We start from the raw sequence: 15,964 nt of genomic DNA, 5'->3' as shown, positions 1-15,964 counted from the left end.
TTTTATAAGTTAGACTTACACGTGACCAGTTTCATGAGCAACAACAAAAGCTGATGAAAAGCCATCCTCATGGTTGAGAGTACAGCTTCGAACCGGGTGACACATGCCAGTAACAGGAGCATATCCTATTGAGAGAAACCATGTCTGATTCTTTTACCCATTATATTTATTTTAAACTAGACACCTCAATAAATTTATTACCTGAGAAGAACCTAGAATTCTTTTTCTTTGTTTGTCAATTTTTCTTCTGTCTTTGCAATTACTGTCTGCAATTACTGACAAGCTAGGTTTGGTTCTGCAGATTATCTGGATTACTTCACGTACTCATACTCTTATCACCAAAAATGTACACGATTCCTGTTCAATTAAACAGAAGAGCAATAGGCTGGTTTTTTTTTGGTTGGTTGGTTGTTTTTTTGTTTGTTAGTATGTGTTCATAGTAGTACCTTCATCTGCATTCTGCTTGGTGCATATTGCATACCGTTTCCTCAGTAAAAGATGAAATCTTTCTGAAGACAGGGAATTCTGCCTAACATCTCATCCTAACCAGTTTCCCTCCAGGCACGCTAGTCCAGATTTGAGAGCAGACTCAGTGCCCTTGCCTCATCCTGAAGGGTGAAGCAACTGAACACAAACATTTAAGACGTCTCCAGCTGGACAGCCAGAACATGGTACATTTTTCAAAAAACTATGTGGAGAAGCAGAAATGTACGTCAACCAGTAAGGGTTCACCAGCATAAAACTGAAAAACCTTCTTGCTAAAGGGCATTTCTGACTGAAAACATGTCACTCTTACCATGTGCTAAGCAAAGACTGGTAAACTTTGGACATTTGACCTGAACGTACTACTGGTACCATATTAAATTATATATATTACACTGCTTCTCCATGACTGGATAATGAATTGTGGCCTTTTCTTCTGAGACAAGTTGCAGGATTTGAGTCAAAGGCACAGAAGATAGGCACAGCAAGCACTAAAGGGGACTGTAGTAGCTGGCAGAAGGAATGGAACCAAAGAACCATTTGCAGCACTGGAGCTGGGCATGTGGCTGAGGCACCAGGAGGAGCTGCAGGATTTTATTATGACAATCTCTGTGGACTGACACAGAGAACATGAGCGAGGAAGCAGTACTGCTAGTGGGCTTGTGGAAACTGAGGCATTAAAGACAGAGGGCCTGTTTGACTGTCTAATACTACGTTTATTGCGGTGGAGGCCATTACACTTAGCTGGACAGCTTTGTTTCAGATATTGCTCAATTTTCTAGTTCTCTTTTCCACCTGCAAGCAAAGTAAGAAGCACACAAAACCACAATGTCTCAGTTAAGAGGAACCCTTGGTCCTACCACAGACCACAGCACAAGTGATGAAATTGCTTGTTTGGTCTGGATAAATCATTATGAGGTGCATATTCTGCAGTGTAACTACATAAGAAACGAAGAAATAAAAAAGGGACCGGTTTGCAGAGCTGCACAGAGCAGCAACATTTCAGAAGCCTCACCCCGACTCCTATTTTTCTGCACTGACATAAATCACATGGAATTTCTTTCCCATTATCATTAGTTCCTTGAATCATAAGGAGTAGTGCAGTATCAAACTAGCTGGTACACTGTTGTAACAAAATAAAAGCAAAGTTGAATGCAAAGTATATTGAGAGTTCCTAATATTCCCTGCATGCACTCACAAAACCACAAACTGTTTGATGGAAGTGAACAGCTATTTACTTACATCTGTAAGGTAAGAAACATCATCTGCTGCAGTTAGATATAAACAGCAAGGTCTATCATGGCAAGGACTACTTGCTTTTGAAAAAGTAGGTAAAATGAAATAGAGGAAATAATTTTTCTCCAAAACACAGTAATGAGTTCATTCTTGGGCTGTCTATGTGGGCCTTTCCTAAAGTTAGGATAGGAAACTGAAAGTTATTGTGAGCGTACATGCTTTCCTGAACAGGACCAAGTTTCAATATATATTTTTAAAATGGAACACTTAAGTACTTGCTGAGCCAATGCCAATACTCCTTATTGTCTCAGGATCATATAACAATGCAATTTTCTTTTTTTTCTCCTTTTTTTTTTGGACAGGCACTAGACAAAAAACAAAACAAAACAAAACAAGCAAACAAAAAAAAGCTCCAGGTCAGCAGCATTACCTTGCATACCAGCAGGCCCAAAATCTTGCCTTGTCAAAAAGATGGCATGATCGTGGTGCTCTGAATGATTGGGGTCTGACTTCTGCTGCTGATACGCCCAGCGACAAACATTTTCCAGGCTTCTCGAGGGATTCCCCCTTTCAATCAAGCTAATGGACTGAAAAAGAAACACATTAGACCCGGGAGCTCCTAAAGGTAGGAAATTCAGACAAGTTTTGATTTTCTTGGAGCACCAAACAGGTTCCTATTTCTCTTTCCCTATTTCCCTATCACTCTAAGCAATGGTAGTCCTCTTTCCTATGAGAAAAGAAAACAAGTACAGCTGGACATTGATCTGTAACACAGGACCGATATTCCTTCTTGGCCTCATTGTCTTTGATCCCCAGGCAGAGCCAAAGGGGTGTGCATATGTAATAGTGCATCTTTAGGATATTTTTTTGAAGACAGTATAATGAGTATTTACATCATCTACAAACTAATGGCCTTTCTGTGTATAGCCTGTAATGTGCAGGAGAAAAACACAACATGATGTTAGGATTGAATAAGGACATTTTTATTTCCTTTGTTGGGACTTGCTTACATTCTTGACTGCCAGAAGACAACGTGACTCTGAGTTAAATGAGAGCACAGTGACAACATACAGCCTGTATGGAGGAAGTGAATAATATAAACACAGAGGACAATGCCTCACAACTGGTGCAAAACCCTGTAGCGCCAGTAAATCTGTACTGATTAACACAGATTAACCATCTGGTTCTGTGAGATTTTTGCTACAGAGCATGCTTACAAGCTCAGTAGTTGAAAAGGAAGTGACTGAATTTAATTACAAGACCAACATCATAATGGTCTTTTGCCTTGCCCAAATTCAATGTCTAAGTGGAAGGGATATGCAGCAATAGCACTAAAGAGCACTAGCACTTTCCTCTCATCCTGAACAACTTAACAAGCATGTTTGAAAACTCTCTGAATGTATTTTACCAACGAAATCAACTAGTACTGTCCAGGGCAAAAAGCAGGGGAGTGTGCTATGACCCAGTAAAAGGAGTGTACACAACAATGAGAAAAGGAGATGGTTTCCCTAGCAGCCTGCTTGCAGGTGGGGCACCAGCAAGTTGTGTTGGTCAGTCAAGATAATTGCTTCTACTAAACTGATTTCACAACCTGAGGTAATTCTTCCTGAGGGCAGAATTCAGGCTGCAAACCCAAGCAGGCTGAGCTCTGCCAGGAGTGGGGGCTGCAGTGGGTCGAGGTGCTCCCTACCTCCTCTCAGCCCATGCCCATCCCTCAATAGCATCATCAGGGGTACATCATCAGGACAGATCCAGTCACTGCAACCTTGCATTTAAACACAGATACTTGGTGACATTATGAAAAGAATACACTGGAAAAGGAGCTTTCCACCTGACTGAATCTATCTGATATGACAAATATTCGGTTGCTGCAGTCTTTCAGCTTCTAATTGATAAATCAGCTGTAAAGTGACTCTGCAACCGGTTGTACACTTGCGTCACAGAAGGGACACTGATAATCAGTCTCAGGTATGAGGGCACAAGCACATTTAGAACATGCCAAACAGGGAATGCAGTTCTCTGGAACTAGTGGTTCAGTAGACCTCTGTCTCTGCATCCATTCACGTAGCTCCCATGGACTATGGTTACAAAGAAGGTAAATGTGAAGAACTGGGTCAGAGGCTTGCTTACCTTTGCATACCCCAACATGATCATTCGGACCAATACAACATTTATATGAACACCCAGGGATTCATCATGGTAAATTTCATTCACCTGAAAAAATAAAAGGAAAAACTGAAAAAATCACCAATGATAGGGAATCTTCCAAGGCCATGTATCTGTCATTTCAAGTGCTTATATTACTACAGTCTTCTCAGAGAAGGATTCAAGACTCAAATCATTTCCATGCAGTGAGAAATGTAGGCTACCCTTCCCGTCATCATATACCCCTCACTGAGAACTTTCTGAAGCATGTTTCAAGACTCCTCTCAAATATAATGGCCTTTGGAGCAGGGCCAATAGAAGAGTTGTTTGGGAAAAGAGAGACCTCAAACCCTGCAAATACTTATCTGAACACTCGATTTCACTTGTTTGATAAACATAATGAGGGAAATGAAGCTATTCCTGAAAGCAAGGTTAAAGCAGTGTGTTCATATTCACTGTGGGATTTAAAAGCAGATAAGAGTTTGTTTTAACAACAGATAAAGCCATCACCATCCAGCCCGCATGGTCACCACCTCTGCTATGCCATCTGGCCACTGTAACTCTGGATGAACTCCCAATCCTGTTTCTATTTGCTTCGTCAACCATTTGTCTCACTTCAATCAGTTTAAACACATGGGATGAGTATTTTAGTGGGGAGAATGAGAGCATATTTTTCATTTTGTAAAAGATTCTGCTGCCATTAGCTCTCACTCAAGGAAATATGCCATTAACTTGAGCATAGGTTTGTCCTCAGAAAATACCTGAGGATTTGGCTTTGAGCCATTTTTGCATTCTGAAGCTCTAGAATATTCAGGCAATGACACGATCAATGAGGCTCCATTTCTGCATACATGTAGGCATGTGTTTAGCTTTAAAGATTTGAATAATACTCCTGATTCTAAATCAATCTTAAAATTAATGAGCAAAGCGTTTCCAAATCCCAGAAATGCTTTGGAAGTTCTCATCTGAAAGTTTTACAGTCAACAGCGTTGCCAGAGACATAAACCCTGTAGTATACCTCACAGAGTAATGATATCTCCAAATACGCTTGATTTCTGCCAGTCAACACATTCCATTTAAAAAGTTCACCAACTGCATGAAAGCATGTAACATTTACGGGACCTGGAGAGACTTAGTACAATAAAAACAACTGCTAGCCTGAGAAAACACCCATACATAAGACAACCTCATGAGACATCAAAACTCATCCTCAGGGGCTGCAGAAAACACACAGGAAGAGCAAAATTAAAAGCTCACAAGGTGCCCTCACAAAAGAGTCCATGGCGTTGCACCAAACTAGGTTTGCAGAGGTCTACAGTAAGATCTGTACACATAATTTAAAGACAGAATTTTTATTTCAATGTTTTCAGTCTGGTTTCCAAATAAATAAAGATTAGATAGTAATTTCCTGTTAGTTCTAGTGTCCCAATAAATTTTGGCCTTTTTTACCACTTTCCAGTAACAGTTGCAAATAAAGATCTCAAAGAAATCAAATATGTAGAAGTTTCCGAAAATAAGCAGCTGATTGGAAATAACAATGCTATTCCTGCTCCTATGGAAGCAAAGACTGCATATCCTTTATCACATACACATGTGGAAGCCCAGACGTTGCACAAGCACAGGAGCTTCTGAACTCTCCTAGCATGAGAGAAGCTTATATCCTGTTAGAGAGCACAGCCATATGACAGAAATCCAGAGGAAATATGGCAGTTCCACTGCTCCCTGAACAGATGAAATTTTTCACTGTGTTGTTTTGAAGACTTTCTTTAAGAAGCAGCTAATACTCATGCCCTATTTTTTAAATATAAATTAGTACAAATGTGAACACATAATTTTAAAAAGAGTATTTGTAGAAATTATGTTTTTTTTAAAAAAAAGAAACAGAATTGTGCAGATGGGCCAGAAATTGTTCTTCTTGAGGACCTTCTTTGTGCCTGGGAAGGTGAGAAATGTCCTTCCACCAGAGTATAAATTAGGGGACTAAAACATCTGCAGTTCATCACTGAAGTTACTTATTTCCATCAAAACAAAATAAATATTATATGATGGGTAATTGGTGGAAAATGAATACCACTGTTCAGAGTAAGGATGGTATATTTGAGCAGTATTTAGAGGTTAATTTTTTTTTTAGTCATGCTAAACAGAACTTTCGCCTTCCCCTCAGGGAAAAAGGTCATTCTGAGTTGTCCAGACTGTGGGACCTGGCACAATGACTTCAGTCCATGGTTTTAAAAAATGCAATCCCTTTTAGGACCAACCAAGAACAGACTGTCAGCAGGATAGTTTTACAAGAAATGAGCACATAACTTAGACTGCCTGCCTTGTGAAGCAATTATGCCAAAGTTCAATTATTCATCTCATATTTTCTCCTCAGTAATGCAATACTGTTGCTCCCACCAAAGTTTATGTCAGAAAAACGTTTACAATTTCCCTTGTGCCAAGAAACAACAAGCTCCCCAGGAGTGACTTTCATAGAGACAGAAAGGGTCCTGGAATTGACCTGAAGATTCAAGTTTTCTTCAAGATTTCTCCACAACACCTTTTGTTTTACACCTCTCTCTGTGGACTGCTTCAGAAGGGTCCAACACAGGATTCCCACGAGGAAGGAGCAAGTTCATATATACTCTTGTGACCTAGATACAGGAAATTCTGGAAACTGTAACCTCGCTAGAAGGTCACAAATCAAAATAAGCGCTGAAAACTGTCAGTGTAGACTGCAGCGCTTTCAGATTGCTGTAATTGCATCTACACTGTGGTTATACTGGCAAAACAAATCGCATTCCAAGATACTGGTACTGGTACAAAATGCATATATAAATCACGCCTCAGGAAACTTGATTTGTCTGATGTGAACTTGGGAAACACATCACAGATTTCCAACTGGCCATGCAGCCTCTGGTGTAGTATTTATGAGAAAAAAAGTAGTTAGACTGAATTCAACAGTAATATACACACAAAGAAGTAAATCAGCACTCTCACTGGGACAGCAGTGACAGCTGGGAGACTCCACATACAAAGTGGGTTAGTATCTGTTTACTGAGTGGATAAATAATTATTCAAACAGACAAAATAAATGCACCTGGCAGTGAACCCTACAGCTGCAGCAGAGAGCACTGGAAAAGGAAGATAACCACAAACAAAGGGACTTAAGGGTTTCTGTGGAAACTCACCTATGTTTACACAGTACCAATGTCATGGGTGACCCCACATTCCCAAACTGATGTACTCATAAAACAGCAAAGGTGATATTAAAGACACACCCTAGCCAGACTGTGCTCCCTAAAAGAAATGTGGCTGGATTCTTACTTGACACAGAAATTGCTGCCTCTTGACCTACAGCCAACCAACATCCCCAGGTTACATTGGGTGATTCCTCTGAGTACCTCCTGCAGCACAAGCTCATTCATGGTAGCTGGCCTTTCAAATCTGGGACAGACAGAAAGCTGCAGCTGCACAGCAGCTTTTGTGCAGGTACCTGTGTGACATGATTTAGGTGTTCCTGCTCCAGCAGGGGGATTGGACTAGATGATCTTTCAAGGTCCCTTCCAATCCCTAATATTCTGAGATTCTGTGGTAGCATGCGATTCCTTTTCAGGGTTGCCCATGGACTGACCTCCATGGTGTGCAGGTGGGGGCTGCAGGCTAATACACAGCAATCTGCTGGTATTTTCCTGCCTCTGCTCACTCACAGCAAGCTCTTCTGTGCTTACAACAGATCTTTCATGTGACTGTCCTTGGGTTTTGGAGACTGTAAAGCCTCAGTGACTCTGTTTCTGCCTTGATTAAACTACTGACATTTCTGTGTCTGACTTGTGCAGAGGAAAGTGCAGTTTTTTAATTAGCATTCTATACTGAAGGAGAGTCGAGTATTTCAGAATGTAATGATCAATGCCATCATCTGCTGTACTGTTTGCATCACTGGAAAGAAAATGGCTTGAAAATAAAGTCCTTATTGGTCTACAGACCATCCACAGGTACAAACCACTAGATGAAAAGGCAAGGAATGAGCTGAGCTCTTTTGGTACACTTTTGCATGCCATTATACTTTACCAAAGTCTGAGGGTAGAATTAGATTAAAACTAACAAACTAATACATAGGAGGAGTATGTGATGGTTGCATCCTATAGAAATAGCTCTTTAACTAGTAACCTTGACAGACACTGAGGTAAGTTAGAACCCTGCTGAAACTGTGTGTGTTAACACTCACGGTTCTAGGACTAGAAGGTGTGGGACTTTGAAAGAGGCTGTCTTAGCCTCTTTAGTCCTGTGATGAAGAGAGAGGGCCTGAGACATTCTTGAAGCCACCCAATTTAGCTCCACAGTGTGTAACCCAACAGCTGGATGTCAAGCAAGACAAGGACTCTCAAACTCCTAAGAAAAAGTCAGTATCTACAAAACAGGCTATTTGCCCATAAAGAACATCCTTCAGTGCTCACCGTGATGTGGAAACGTGAGGAAATAAGCAGAGAGATTCTTCTGAACTGTGCCACTCTAGCACAACTGTTTTCCACAGAAAGCCAGACTGGGAGATGACAGTTCAAAGGTTTCAAATGAGAGAACAGAAGCTGCCTCCTCCCCATTCTCCTCTTCCAACTCAACACCCAACCCACAGCCTGGTCAAGTCGGCAGAGAGACTCCTGTTGTGAGATTTTTGTAGGTGTCCGGGCTCTGCAAACACTCAGATGTGTAGGTCTGCAATACAGATAAGCCTCCTGGAATGTCACTCAGCAGAGGCAAAAGAATGGGCAGGAACAGTGATCAACTTGGGCTTTTCTGGCAACCTTTCCCTTAAGATTATTTTCCCAGCCTTTATTTTGCATGACGTTTTTCTTCTCATTTCTTGTTTTCCCTGTGTGCTGTTTAAGTCTCATACCAAAGTAGTTAAAATCTTGACAGAAATGACTAGATTGTCATTACATCTAAAAAGGGTAACAGTCTTTACTGTAATTGACCTACAGCTTCTCATGGATGAAGTGTTTCAGCTTGCACCTGCTCTTTATGACACATACTCCCAGTAGATGGAGCCATTGATGTATAAGAAAAGCACTTCAGTTCAGTTTATCAGTTCTGCTGTTTACAAAGCTAAATGATTTAAGAGTAAAAAGCCAATACTCTGAAATCTTCCTTAATGAATTTTTACCACGGAGTGGAAAAACAATAGAACAGATTATTTTCTGGAGTTCATCTCCTGCCAACAATGCACTGCTTTGATACATGCAAAGAACAAACATAAAGACAACGCTTTACAATACCTTGTATCTATTAATTCCGCCACAATAGCGGTCAACAACTAGAATTAATAACTAGAATTAATTAGTTGGCCAACAACTAGAATTAAAGACACAGAGGAGATGACAACTTCAAAATACAACACTCAGTGATTGCTTATTTCAAGATTCCTTTCCCAGTAAAAGAAAGAGAAGACAATTGCTCAAAAAACATGTTTGTGTTGATGTTCCATGAGATACGTGGTAAAAAACACAATTCCCTGTAAAGTACTGTATCAAGGATATTTTGTTACTCACAGGAATTATAACTTTTCATCTCAAACTTTCTGGATTCAAGTGTTAACTTACTTCCACGTTTGCCAAAACTGCATTAACTCCTGTTTCACATTCTTCAGCAATATAAATTATCTGTGCAGTTTAGCGTAGTCACAAGTGACTGCTCAGGGAAAATCTGGAATTAGCATTTCTGAAATGCTGCGAGTAAGAACAGTCCAGCAGATCTGCACAGAAAAATGCTGCAGATTACCTGCTACTTGATGCATACTATACTCAGTTGCCAGCATTAGCTCTTGTTTCCACACTGAACTGCAAAGAAAAGAATGAGCCCTGATCTGACTTTTCTCCTTTATCTGAGATAATAACATCCAGGCAAGTGATCATGTTAGAAACCAGAAGTCAGAAGAGATCTCTCAGTTAATGTGTTTGGGCCCTACTATGCACTTCTAGCCACTCTGAATGAGAAAGACACTAAAATTCATGGTTATCCTATTTCTATTCTAAAAAATCTAAGTGAGACAAAGTGGATAGATCAAAAGCTCCAGGTATAGGGTGTGCATGGAGAACTATGGCAGAAGGTTGAGACATACCTGGCACTGTCTTCCTGCTGAAGTTAATCGTAAAGCTCCTATCAACTTCAGAAGTGAGCACTAAGCAGTCCTGACACTCACCTCCTTGAAATAGTATTTGCACCAGAATTGACATTAAATGTGGACATTTTTTCTGTGCTCAATAAACAGTGTCAATGGGCAACAATCTAGAATTATTATTTAGGAAGGAGGTGGTACCACAAACCTGCAGTGCTCGGTGGGTAGTGATTGCCAAAAGCAGAAGTCTGTCAAGCAGCTTGCGATTTGAAAATGAATGATGCATAGAACTATCACTCTACTAGCTAATTTTGGTTTATTCTCAAGAAGGAAGAAAGCAAGGATGTGAATATTGACGAGTTCAAACCTGCGTAGAACCCCCGAGTATAACCTGGTGTCTCTGTGCTATCTTTCTGGTCTAAATACTTTAATCCAGGGAAACTTTGTCTTAAGTAGGCACCAAAGGAATAACAAAGGTCACTTTCCTAATACAGGAGACCTTGAATTTCAGATCTAACAAAACCAATGCTAAAACCCTCCAGCTTACAAAGACAGGGCCTGGCTCCTGAGGGACCCACTGAGTCAAGGGAGGCTGCCTGGCTCTGGGGCATGACCAGGGTGGGGGAACAAATGGAGGGAGAGAGGAAGGAGGGCAAGGGGACAGTCTCAGTCCTGCAGTACCCCATTTCCCACTCCTCTGCCCATCTTCGCTCTATTTGCTTCCCCCTGTACTTCTGCAGGTTCTCCAATGGATGCTCGACTGGGGATTAGGAATGGCACCGGCGCTATGGCAGGGTTTGGGAAATGGAGCCTAGAACCCCTCACATGCTCCCGGTAAAGGTAAGATCAAGAAAATAAATGTCAGTTGTGTGACCTCAAGGAATTCAGCTGAAACTGCTCAGTACTGGCCAGGCCACAGAGCTAACAAAAACAACTCCAGGGCAATGACATTCTCTCAAGTGGGTGACTTAGCCATCAGCCCTTCTGGAAAGCAGGCTGTAAGTGACTTCAACAGTTTATGCTGTGAGATAATGGTACAGCTTCACCTATGAGCTAGAGACCACACTAGATTTTTTTGTTTTGGAGTAGATGAGCCCACTGGGGCTTCTGACTTCCAGTTCTGTCCCTTAACAGCTGTTTTAGATGCATCTCTGATGCTGGCTTTTTCTCCCTGTTTCTAAAGCCAGGAGTACACATAAATATTGAATACAGGGAATCATTTCAGGCATTCCTTTAGCTGAAACTGAACCTCTGGCTCTAGAGCTCCCAGTGACATCTCAAGACCATGCAGTGCTTGGTTCTCAGCAAGCCACCTCTGGCATAGAGAGCAGTGTAGTTGTGTCAGCATGGCACTGCGCCCAGGATAACCAGTCGTGGCACAGGGTTGAATGAATGCAATTAATACTGCTTTTTTGAACTTGAGCTAAATAGCGTTGCCTTTGCTGCCTGTGCATATTATTTTGAAGCTAATCTGGAGCTATCTTGCACATACTGCATTACATATGGCAAAACAGCCCTTAATTTCCCTGCTTGGGAAGGCAAGTTAGACTCAGCAAGTTACCATCAGCCTTGCAAAATCCCCATGAATGCTAGTAACATCACAAATTGTCTTCTTCCCCCAATTTCTAGGAATAGTAAAAGATACAGGTTCAGATATGCAAAGTTCAGATCTTGAAACTTAACACTGCTAGATCCAAACCTAAACAATCTGAACCCAAAAGTCGGGTTCATTTATGTCATGCAAATTCAGCTGTGCTGAATTGTATCTGTTGATGTCACCAGTGCAGCACTGGACTGCAACAGCTGCAGTCCTAGTGGCTGATGATCTTCTAGGAACAAGCAAAGGCTTGCTCATGTGCTTTCTAATTCCCTCAAGCCTAAAAAAGAAGCTTCTGCTAGCAACAAAGATACACAGTTACTAGACATGCATTCACAGCCACCAAAGCCTTGCTGTCAATTTCCTTCTGTCTCAGCAGTAATCCACAGAGCAGTCCAGGTTCAGTGGCTTGTTTCTCCTCAAAGATCTTAACACTCAGCTTCCTAACACACACGAGTCAAAAGCCTTCTGTGTGCATGTCAGAGGAAGGCAGGAAGTTATGATTGAATGCCTTGGGCTCCAAAACCGAATGCACAGACATTACTCAACAGACCCTTTTCATCAAATCAAGATTCTACAGCATCCATTTGCTTATTGTTAGAGAGCAATTCCTTATGCATGCTGAAATACCACTAAAACATTTAAGCTCCCAATTAGAGAAACAGTAGGAAAGGCGTCAGTCTGAACAAAGCGCCAGGTTGTAAACTTAGCAGACTGAATTCTGTTTTTCTGTTACAATGTGTGTGTTATGTCTGGAGTTTCTTATTCTAGATTTATAGCAGAGTATAATTCTATACAGAGTTGTTACAGTTCTACACAGAGTTTCACTGGAAAAGATATCAGTTGGTTTAAATTCTTACCAAGGAGATTTTTTTTTCCTGTCAAATTCTATGGATTAGATTTTTAAATTGCTGGTCCTCATTTTGGGAGCTCAAAAGGTGGGGCAGATTTTCAAAGGTGCTCTTGGAAAACTGAGACTGGACTGTGACAGGTACCTGGTGCTGAGAACTTTTTTAAAATGCACCTGGCTCTAAACATCTAAAAGGTAAGTGGGGTCTTACGACAATAACAGCATAACAATAGGTACACTCCGATCCTGGCCCTATACTTCCTCCACAGTATTTGAGAGATTTCGTCTGCACCTAAGCAGCGTAGTTTTTCACACATGTAGGATTTGTGTTATTGGCAGCACAGTTCATTATGAATAGTGAGCTTATTTAGATGACTGAGGAGCTTATAAAGGGAGCCAAGAGACATTCTCTAGATACTGCAGCTCATTTTCAGTCTGAAACACAAGAGGTAACATTTTCAGCCTCAGCTTTCCATGCTTGAGTAGCAGCAATATGACGCAACCATTGCACAGTGCACTAAATGGGAGCTGTAAAGGTGCTCAGGGCAGGACATATTACAATACAAGACACATGAATCAAAGCTTGGACCAAAGGGAAAGGACATGGGAGAGAAGTAACGCCTTGACCATTCTAAGTGCATCATTTCTGTGTTGTATGTTTTACACAAGGTCCACTGTGAAGGTGGTGTCCCTGAGAAGTCTAGCGTAGAGTGCTGAGTCTTGCCACTTGCTTTCTAATCACTTCACATTGTCACCGATCTCACCTCTTCCATGAACTTGTTGAGAGTAGATTTTCCCCTGGCCTGATTAGTGCAGTGGAGTTGAGCATGTTATCCCGGCAATCACCAGTCATCCCTTACATAATTCAGGCTTAAAAGAACTAAGTGAGAGGGTGAATCTCAGTTACTCTTTTTATGTGCAAGAGCCAAAGAGAAGCTTCAGTGCCTGCCACGGCAGTCAAAATGGTATTAAGTTTGGAGCAATTAAATAAATTATTAGCAGAAAACGTGTAAGAAAAATTTATCAGCACAAGCATATGAACTAACCATAAAACAAGGACTGAAGGCCAAATTCACGTTGGCTGTCCCTCCTGAAGTGGAATGATGTGTACTAAGGAGAGGTGAGATTGTTTTTTTTTTGATACGGGAGAGTAGGTGTTTCTGATGCTTTGCAGTGAAAGGATTTAATTCTCTTACTCAGGAATGATGGTGGCTGGTGTGACACAGAGTAAAGAGGATCTGTATGCCTTAAGAAATCATTTTGAAATGACTTCCAGAAATAAAACGGTGAGTGAAAAAAAACCACATTGATTAATTCCTACATTGATCAAATCATTATTAATTGTAAACCTGTTTTCCTAAGCCTGTCTTTATCTTTTCTTCTTTCCTGGAAAACCTTATGACCCCCATAGCTTCTAAGATGGATCCATACAGGTTTGACATTGACATGCATTAAGGAAAGGCCACATGTTGCAAGGGATTACACATCTCCCTTTACATTCATTTCATATATACATTTTTTAGATTTCCTAAGATGGAAAAAACAGAAAACATGAAAGCTTGAGCAATTCTAGTGTTCAGTGCTGGTATACTATGTGACTTCTAATGTACAATGTGAACTGTGCTCTTCTGTACTGTGCATTTCCATAGAATCTGATAGTATCTTGCCACTGATTTTACAGCCTGAGATGTATATCTAGACAAAAAATAATTGCTAACCCTAGAGGATACACTATAAAAGAGTTATGTGAGTTTGCTTCTTTAGATTTTATTGGGAGTTTCTATTCATATTGCCACAGCATTTAAGCAAAAGACTTAACTAGAGGGTTTGCTTTCTTTTTAAAGTGCCATTTACTATTTAGAGCAGTTCTTTGTTCTGCATGTTTATTCTTTAAACAGGTTTTCCTTCAAAACCGTGCTGCAGCAGAAGCTAGGAATTATTAAGGATATTAGAAGACCTCTTTCTTCCCAGTGGTTTTCAACTATATCCTCTCACTGTATAAGTACAGTAGGAACAGACTCATGTCCAGAGGTCCTAATCCAGGTCTTTCAGACAAAATCCCCCTGAAACCAATGGCAATTTGTCAGACAAGTACACCTTTGCTATAGTTTTGTTGACTTTGAGTCAACAGGATAATTAAAGGTAAAAAAACCTTCAAAATCTTTAAAATAGTTTTGCAAGTTTACACTACTACTTTTTGAACTAGTAGTATTGGCAGAAGCAACAACACTGTTAGTACAATGATACGTGTAAGTTGACATATTCCAATTTAAAATCTTTTACTACTGTAAAATCATTTAAGTATTATACAAAGACCTAGTAGTAGATTTTTTTAAATAAAAAGTTTGCAGAACCTTCCTGCATGAATAATCTCTCCTGGCAACACCTGCCCCACAAAGGCAATTTCATAGGATGCCAAAACTCTAATCCCCAAGGCATCTCCTAAAGAAATGGAGCACAAATGCATGGTGTCACTGCCCCAGTTCTCCCGCTTTCCTCTGCTTGGGCAATAAGAATGAAAATTAAAAAACGCAGGAGCACTGAACACTCCTGACAAGTCTGCTTGGCCTGCTCCCAGAAAATCTCATTTACAGAATAAACATCTTGCTATCTGGAGTTCCTAAATGGCAGCAGACGTGGCTCATGTTGTGCTAGGGAATATTCACACCCTCTTGTTTAGCCAAGCAGCAGAGAAAGAGTGTGAGAATAGAAGCTATCTTGTGATGATGAGCGTGATTAGCACTGCCTGCTAGATATCATTGCTGTGTTTATAACACAACTAACACAGGAGTTAATTAAGCTTGTAGAAGCCAAGAGCCTACCAGTTTAATCACTATCATGAACTCCTTCCAAACGCACTCAAAAACACGGGGAATTTTGGCCAGTATGAGCTCACATCACCCAGAGGGCATCTATCAACCAAAACCATTTATTGGGAGTGGCAATTCTATGCCTCATGTATGGGACAGTATCTGCCATCATCCAACGATTCAGACATTTTTCTGTTTTTTTGTTTTGTTTTGTTTTTGTTTTGTTTTGTTTTGTTTTTTGATTTGAGGTTTGGGAAGAGGATATGGGCATGTTTCTGTTCTTAAATGACCCTCTTTTTTTTTTAACCAAACCTCTTCTGCCCAAAGCATCAACAAAACTGTTAGTACCTGCCCTCTTTCTTTAGTTCTGTATAACCAAATTTTATGAAGGAAGGAGAATGTGACACAGCACATTACATGTTAAAAGGATGCATACTAATACAGTCTCACAGAATTCATCAAGCTTTAGTTTAAAGAGAGTCTGTTTGCACACCTTGAGTGTATGGGTTAGTGGAATTATTCTGTGTGACTCTGTAAGGTGTACAAAGGACTGTGCTTTCACTGAGGGTCAAAGATGACAAATTCTTGGAATTATCCTAGAATGTGCCCTAGAAAACTGTTGAGCATCTTGAGAAGAAAAAAGCAAATCCAAGAGCAGACAAATTTATCATCTTTATATAGGTATCAAGCATGGTCTCCTAGATATTCCTGCAAGAATTTAAAAAAGCCTTTAACATTTCAAAACAAACAGC

General features: G+C 40.5%; 1 protein-coding gene across 4 annotated transcripts in view; it reads right to left on the bottom strand.

Annotated features, from left to right (window-relative positions):
- ADAMTS3 (ADAM metallopeptidase with thrombospondin type 1 motif 3) overlaps nucleotides 1–15,964 on the bottom strand; it is a 159,128-nt gene that overhangs the window by 22,562 nt on the left and 120,602 nt on the right. For all 4 annotated transcript variants that reach the window (XM_083836119.1, XM_083836120.1, XM_083836118.1 and 1 more), the window contains 3 exons: nucleotides 3,850–3,933; nucleotides 2,150–2,306; nucleotides 20–125 (listed from right to left, as the gene is read on the bottom strand). In XM_083836119.1, coding sequence (XP_083692245.1) covers nucleotides 20–125; nucleotides 2,150–2,306; nucleotides 3,850–3,933 — 347 coding nt within the window. The remainder of the gene's footprint in view (nucleotides 1–19; nucleotides 126–2,149; nucleotides 2,307–3,849; nucleotides 3,934–15,964) is intronic.

Source organism: Anser anser (genome assembly GCF_964211835.1).
Source record: "Anser anser genome assembly, chromosome: 4".
Taxonomy (NCBI): domain Eukaryota; kingdom Metazoa; phylum Chordata; class Aves; order Anseriformes; family Anatidae; genus Anser; species Anser anser.
This window is presented reverse-complemented; position numbering and strand designations above follow the sequence as displayed.